Source organism: Grammomys surdaster, unplaced genomic scaffold (genome assembly GCF_004785775.1).
Source record: "Grammomys surdaster isolate TR1022 unplaced genomic scaffold, NIH_TR_1.0 363, whole genome shotgun sequence".
NCBI classification, from domain to species: Eukaryota; Metazoa; Chordata; class Mammalia; order Rodentia; family Muridae; genus Grammomys; species Grammomys surdaster.
The window spans coordinates 8,198,221-8,206,472 of NW_021604782.1; the positions used below are offsets into that span (position 1 = coordinate 8,198,221).

Here is an 8,252-nt window from a genome sequence, read left to right on the forward strand (position 1 = left end):
AGTATGTGATATATATATATATATATATATATATATATATATATCATATGTAATATGTATAATATATATATGTATATATATAATATATATACTTTCAAAAAATGTCAAATGGCTTATAAATTCAATAGGAAACAAAGAGGTGACAAATTTCAAGATGACAACTGCAACCAGTGTATTGAAATCTAGACTTGACATGCACACGGAGAAAACCATTACTCTTCTCCAGTTGCTGGGTGCTGAGAAATTATGTGTTTTAGGATCTTCTTTTCCCTTAGGAAATCAAATTCATTACAGCTTTTAAGCAGATTCACAAGGCTTGGGTGATTTTAAGGATTAACTACAGCAATCTAATCTAATTTAAACCTCCAGTCTTATTATCCCCTTATAAATTCCTCCACTTTCTTCTGCCCATTGATAGGCAGCCACTCCTTCAGGAACCTGGAAGAACAGATGAGATATGGCCTGCTGTGGTTGCACAGCTGGCACCTTCTTCTTCATCTGTTCTAGCTCCTTTATATCAAAGGAGAAGAAGATTTATAGGGAAAAGAGCAAATGGACTCCCTGAATAGACATTCAGCCCTCTTTCTAATGCAGTTTTTTCTGACTAAAAACAATATTCCCAGTGCCAGTAATACATATCAGTATCTATCAAATCTATTCACATATATCTATATCTATCATCTATCTATCCACCATCTGTCAATCAATCAATCAATCAATCTATCTATCTATCTATCTATCTATCTATCTATCTATCTATCTATTATCTAGCTCTTCTGTTTTCCTATCTATCTGACCACCTTATCTATTAATTGCAAAATTTGGTAAAATTGGTATTTTCTTTCATGTGTGGCCAGTGGAGCCCATGGCTGCTGCTATCTGAAAAGATTACAGCTCCCTGAGACAGTGTTGTCTTAACCTCCCCCAACTCCACCTGTTAATGTAGTTCCAGCCTCCTCATAAAAGCAGAGAGCCTCATAGGATCTTATAGTGGTTAAGATGAGTGTGTGCTGACTTTCTCTCTCTCTCTCTCTCTCTCTCTCTCTCTCTCTCTCTCTCTCTCTCTCTCTCTCTCTCTCTCCCCTCCAACCTCCTGTGGATTCCTATGGATACTTCTTTCCTATTACCAGAATGGAGGTAAGCATCCATTAATATTCCAATGTTTTGTGTCATCTGTAGTTTTAGTTCAACATGTCAATGATTTGCCTGCTAAGCACTATAAACTTTTTAGGCATTTCTAATGTCCAAAGCCATATAGCATTTTTATAAGATGATAAAAATGAATATAAAAGTCACTAACGTCAACTGAATATTTCCCACGTGTTGGATGCTGTTCAGGAGATCTCTGTCAAATAGGGACTATGCCCCCGCCCCCATTTTCAGGAAAGGTACCGAGAAAGTACACTGAAGACTCACTCAGCTAGAAATGAGGTATCTTGAAATACAACTCAAAACTGACTCCAAAACTCCTTTATATATGTTTTTCCAGGAGATTAAAAGAAATAAACTTATTGCATTTTTTATTTGCAGTGGTTTTTAAGATACAGAATTGCTAAAATTGACTTTCATTAAAACTCTGTGTGGTAATCTGACACAGTAGTTCATGCCTCTAATCCCACCACTGAGTGAAGAGGATCAGAAGTTTCAGACCGGAATGGGCTACATAGTGTGTTTGAGGATAGCCTAGGCTACGTACTGAATTTAGGGATGATCTGTACTACATAACACCTTGTCTCAAAACAAACAATTGAAAGATAAAAATGACAGTGGAACAATTAGTTATATTTGGTGGTCTTTAGCTGTCAGACATAGAAGGCTAAAGGAGAAGGATCAGGAGTCCGAAACCAGCCTTGGCTAAATGAAACCCTGTCTCAGGAAAACACCACCACCACCACCATCACCACCACCACCAACAACAACAAAACAAAACAAACAGGTGAATAAATAAAACAAAACAACGCTTTAAAAATCCCATGTAGTGTCCCAAGTACAGATGTTTAATCCAAAATAGCAGTAACAACCATGGCAGTTAGCATCATGATACCTGTTCTCATTTTAACATTACAAGGACTTTAGGGAAAAGTATTATTCTTTGTACATTTTTGTACAGGGATCCAGGTGCAGCAAGAGTTGCCAGACCATACAGGTCACAAAGTGCTGGGCCTCCATCAAAGTTTGGACAGACAGACTCCAGAATTCATATTTTCAAGCACTGCACAGAAACTGAGAAGAATATAAAACTTCAGACACTGATTGCAATTCCATGGAGAAAAGAACTAAATACACAATAAGATGCGGTTCCTCGCCGGGTGGTGGTGGCGCACGCCTTTAATCCCAGCACTTGGAAGGCAGAGGCAGGTGGATTTCTGAGTTCAAGAGTTCGAGGCTAGCCTGGTCTACAGAGTGAGTTCCAGGACAGCCAGGGCTACTCAGAGAAACCCTGTCTCGAAAAACCAAAAAAAAAAAAAAAAGATGCGGTTCCTCCTGGATGTCATCTCTGGATACACAGCTGCAATGGTCTCTTTTGGAGATCAGTTGTTAGCTTCTAAGCGGCTTCCCACCTCTCAGAGGCAGTGTTCCCACTCTTAAGAACTTTACAGTGAAGCCCAGTGTCTACTGACAGGCCATGTGGTGCAAGCAGATGAGAGTCAGGCCATTTGACAATAAAGACACACAATCAGCCTGTTAACACAATGACCCTCCCAGCTTTTTAAAAAAAACATGTACTCTTACTTCAAACATATTAGAAATGGAGACACAAAACCAATTTTTATACTTCTAAGTCCCTGGATGCTTTATTTTTTGCATCTTTTATTTTTTTAATTTTTTAAGATTAATTGTAAGACAGTGTAATACTAGAATCATAAATAAAATAAAATAAAATAATAAAATGCGGGGCTAAAAGAGTAGATATAGATCATCTTTATGGAAGTAAATTTAAGTGAAGCAGTCTAAACATGGAAGCTAAATAAGTGCCAGTCAAAAACGGTTTCTAACTGGTTGTGGGCCAGCACTCGGCAAGCTGGGACAGAAGGTCAGGAAGTTCTCAGGCCAGCATTGACAACAAAGTGAGACCATGTCTCAAGAAATAAAAAGAACAGCCTCATCACTTCCCTCTTGTGATAACATAAACTCTCAAACTCTGCTGATAGTGAGGAAAATGGCTGTTTTATAATTTCCAACTTAAAGATTTTTATTGTTAATCTTAAAACGGTTGTTATCTATAGACAAAAAAAAATCCACATTTAGAAACCTATTCAAAGGAAATAAGAATTATGAATACTATTCACAACTGCTTACACTCATGGATATAGTGTATAAACAACATACATATCTACTGATCAAGGAAATCGAGTGGTTGCTTTGGTTTTTAAAGACACAGGCAAATGCTTACAATATCTGTGAGGCAAAAAATGCAGGATACAAAAAATGTATTTACAGTTCAATTACGATATTTCTGTGTATGAACAATATAATCTATTATACACAAACATATAATATACAAAATACCTATCTAGGAGACATATTTTTTTTAGTTTAGAAATATATTCATTTTATTGCATTTGTTCTTTGAGAATTTCATACAGTATATTATTATCTTTCTTTCCCTGTCCTCCAGCTTCTCTTAGCTCACCCTTCCCCCACCTACCCAACCTTATATTTTTTCTCTTAGCTTCTGGGAGAGATAAAATCAATTTTCTCCATTTTTTAGTTTTTAATAAAAACCCACTGTTTCCGTATACTGTAGTGCATTTTGTATAGCAAACGGCTCTTCCACTCACAGGAAGCACAGGAGGGTTTTCAGGAAGGTCATGTTCTCCTCGCTGAGGACATCGTGCTTGGCAGTTCAGCAAAGTGACATTTGATCAGTACGCAACAGCGGAGGTTGGCAAACATTTTCTATAAAGGGTCAGATATTAATATATTCCCTCAGTGAGCCATACAGACCTTATTAAAACTGCTTGGCCTGTTAGTTTAGCAGAAACCCAGCCACGAAAAATGTATAAACCGGTACAATTGCTTAGTTTTCAGTAAAACTTCATTTGTGGAAATACAGTTGAGTCTCATGGCGCTTTCACATGTCATTAAATATTCTTCTTTTAAATGTCTACAACCACTTGAAATGTAGATATTATTTTTAGCTCTCAGGAAAAAAGAAGAATTTATTTTAAAAAAAAAACCCATAAACTTTAAACTATGAAGGAGGTGAACTTTCAGTCAGACATAGGAGCGGGTTGAGGAGAGCCATCACAGGATACGGTGACTAGTGTTAACATTATGTCTAGCATTCTTTAAAAATATCACTAAATAGATTTTAACTGTTTTCACCACACATTGTAATATGCATCTGAAATAATACATGTTAATAAGTTCAATTCAAAGTATCATGTCATAATGCTATACAAGGCTTCTGTCAATTAAATGTTACTTAAAAAGACAAAAATTTTGCTTAAAGAAAGGACTGAAGCAATATCATGTATATGTTACTTGGAAAAAAGAGTGCCCATCATGGTATGCATATGTGAACATTTAACTTAGGTTTAAGTACATATGATTATGAGTATCTGTTATTTACCACATTCTAAGATTTTTAAAATATTATCAAAAATCATTAGGTCCTTTTTTGAGTCTACATATTTCTTTAAGAATTGAGTCTGAAAGTCTTGAGTTGTACTTGCTGGCCTCTGCCCTAGCAAGTGAATCACGTACAGACAACAGGAAAGAATAAAAACCCTGCCAGCTGCTTTGAAGATGAGGAATGGCTAAGAACCTCGGCCGTCACCTTTGCAGGGGAAATGCATCAGTGGCCATATAAGGGAAGATCCAAGGAGAGGGAGAGCTATCAAGTGTACCTCCACTACAGCAGGGGGTGTCATAAACCAAACAAACAGGACATAGCTGGTTCTTTGGACATGCCTCTGGACAAAGTTCAAAGGGAATAGATGGTGCCACCTTCATAGAAACCGGAAGGAAATATTTCAAAATGTGATTCAGACATGTGTTAGTGGAGAGAGAAGGGGAAGAGTCACATGAATGTTCCACTGACTATAGAGCTGTTCTTCATAAAAGAAGGTGAGGGAGGTATCCAGAATCAAATACTTCTTACCATCACAGAGGAGGTTTGCCAGGAGGTAATATAGGAACAGGTGCCATTAAGTCTTATTTTTAAGAGATGGTCTACCAGAACATTCCAGAATAATCATTCTGTAAAGGGACCTCTGTGACCTCTGCCCTAGTGTTCGAAAGAGCAACAGAGCCAGCGGCATGTAAGACTGGCCTATCAGCAGCCTATGAGCTAAAGAGATACACAGATCAGGTGCGCAGTGCAAAAGCCCGCAGAACGCCGGGGGTTGGGGGGGGGGGGGGCTTTGGAGGCTTTGTGTTCACCTCAACAACCAGTTCTTGCTGTGAGCAACAGTCAGGTTTTGTTATTATTATTACTATTTTATTGTTGTATTATTATTACCGATAGATTTGGGAAGTCTGTGGACGAAATGATTCAAATTGCTTCCATGTCTGATATCTAAATTTGGATAGCTGTAGAAAAATACTTACAAATATCTTCAAGATAGTTTTATAAATATCTTCAAGAAAAAAGAAAAAGAAGTTAAAATGTCAAAACGATGACTAGGCAATTCACAGATAGGTAGATAGAGTGGTGAGATATATATATATATATATATATCATTCATATGCTTGGACTGTAGAGCTAATCAAAGCATGTGCTACTTAAAGTTTTTATTCAAACCTATTTGACTTCCTTCTTTTTTTCTTTTATTCTTTCTTTGGAGTTATTTGGCTAATATTTAAAAAAAATAAGTGGGGATTCATTTCTTTAAGGCACACTAGCATTGTCCCAAAGATCTGCTAAGTTTTCAATAAGGAAGCAGCAGGGATTCAGAGAGGAACTTACTACTATTTCCTTATTTCTGAGGTCATTTTTAAAATCAAGTTTCTACAGTGTCCTTTTCTTCCCCCCTCAATAAAAAGTATTTTGCTTGTGCAATTAGAAGACAAACACCAATGTGTGTTATATTTTGAAATTCATGGGGAAAAGCAAAAACAAAAAAACAAAAATTAGCTTCCGTCAGTAGTTCACATTTGATGTTAGAGATGGTGAATAATTTGATGGCTGAATAACTCTGAGGTCAGAGAGATGGGGAGAATTATTTAACTTCTATATGGAACAAGAATTTTTTTCTGTTCTTATTCATCTCTCATTTTACCAAGATGTAACAACATGTCAGAACTTTTGCAAACCTGGCTGAGTTACTTCTTTATTAGTTATTATTCTGATTTTTTTTAACTTTGGCAATCATGACTCTAAATGTTTTTCTCAGTGCCAGCATGGATTGGGTTCCCCACATGCATTATTTTCTGATTTGAGGCTTTTTATTTTAAATATCTACTTTTTCTTATTTTTTATTTTATTATAAATATCTACTATGAATTAAATGTCACATTAATGATCCTGATGGCAAATTAACAAATGACCAATCCAAACTGGAGCCCTTGTATTTTAATCATGTCTCATTCTAATGGGTCCGTTTCAAACGCCAGATGGTGTCAATTTATAGAGAATCAACTTTTCAAATTCAGTGTTCCTTAACCATTTAAAAGTTTACAAATTTCAGTGGAATAGATTTTCTTATGTTGAATCTTTTATGTAGCGGTAAGACAAAACTAAATCTTAGCAGTAAACATCTAAAATTAATAGTATACATTTAAATAAGAAAGATGATCGAAGTTTTCCATGCAGTTAATGATAAAGTTCTGATGGAAACCATTGGAATACAGTAGACCATGGAGCTGCCTACACATGTAAATATTCAATAATTATTGTTGGTTAGTCTCTGAGTTACTACTGTCTCAAAAAACAAGCAGTGTAGCCAAGATGGGAATGTACTAAGTATTGCAGTAACAAATAGGTTGTCCTTAAAGCTGCAAGTTTTTTCCATGGAGCAATTGTTATGTTCTCTCGTCTGTGGTCCGTCTGGATGAATGCTTTTCTTGGATTATATCAGCTTATGTTCAAGGGATATGTGAGCTGACTGTAGTAAGAACAATTACATCTATGCATAACATAACAAAAATGCCCAAATTCACTCATCTCTTGGCCATCTCCAAAGCTTTCCACAGCCTTTGTCACAACCTTGAGGTATCTAAAGATGGCACAGTTGGTGTTGAAAATGGGGAGAATATTCATAAGAAACATTTCAATATATTTGCCAGGACAGTCTCTATATTCTGTGATGCAGCTGTATATGTTCAGGGGAGAATGGATGCTAAGAAATTGCATATGATTGGCTATGCTGTGCATCACTTCTTTCAGTAAGTCACAGAAAGACAGCAAAGGCTACTGTGCCCAGTACAGAGGGGAGGTGTGTGATGCAGTCCTGGCGAAAGATGCTCTTGTCTTCTTCAACACCTCCTACCCGGATCCCGAGGAGGCCCAAGAGCTGCTGATCCATACTGCGTGGAGTGAACTGAAGGCTGTGAGCCCACTCTGCCGGCCAGCCGCTGAGGCTCTGCTGTGTAACCACCTCTTCCAAGAGTGCAGCCCTGGAGTGGCACCTACTCCCATGCCCGTTTGCAGGTAAAACTTTGAAAATGAGTGAGTAAGAAATTTCATTTTTTTCTCCTGTATGCCAACAGTTTGCCAAAGAAGGCATTGTCATGGGTGGTAGGTCAGACAAATTTTGTCATTCACCCAAAAGAAATAAAAGGACAAAATTCCTCCCATTATAACCACGGGTGGCAATCTATGATACAAATACTCTGAACTTACAGAAAACATTAGAGTCTGGCTCAGTCAGAAAGTTGTCTTGTAGACCACAAACAAGCTCTGTGATATATATGTGCATATGCACACACACACAAATAAAATTCTTCCTGGATAAGGACATAGGACAGCAACTTGGGAGAAGCTGAAGGATGGTGGGCTAAAAGAATTAAATCAGTCACAGGGGCAAATTCTATGTGACTTCTCTTATACAAGGTCCCCAAGGCAATGAAATTCATAGAGAAGTAGAATCTAAGTGTGTGTATGTGTGTACATGCATGTGTATCTGCTATGTGCATTTGTGTGTATTTTAGTGTGTACATGTGTGTATGTGAGTGAATGCATGTGTACGTGTGTATGTACACTCACAGGCACATATGTGCATGCTACACAAATGACAAACAATCTACCACTGAGCTAAACCCAAGCCCTTAGGTACTTTAACTATTTTCCCTTTTAAGTTATTGTC

At 37.2% G+C, this 8,252-nt stretch overlaps 1 protein-coding gene across 7 annotated transcripts in view; it reads left to right on the plus strand.

Moving 5' to 3' along the window:
* Positions 1-8,252, plus strand: part of Musk (muscle associated receptor tyrosine kinase) — an 89,028-nt gene that overhangs the window by 62,765 nt on the left and 18,011 nt on the right. For 4 of the 7 annotated variants that reach the window (XM_028779967.1, XM_028779970.1, XM_028779972.1 and 1 more), the window contains 2 exons: positions 1,131-1,137; positions 7,334-7,597. In XM_028779967.1, the coding sequence (XP_028635800.1) occupies positions 1,131-1,137; positions 7,334-7,597 (271 nt within the window). Of the gene's footprint in view, positions 1-1,095; positions 1,138-7,333; positions 7,598-8,252 lie in introns of all 7 variants that reach the window. The other 3 variants (XM_028779974.1, XM_028779973.1, XM_028779968.1) reach the window with 2 other exon arrangements.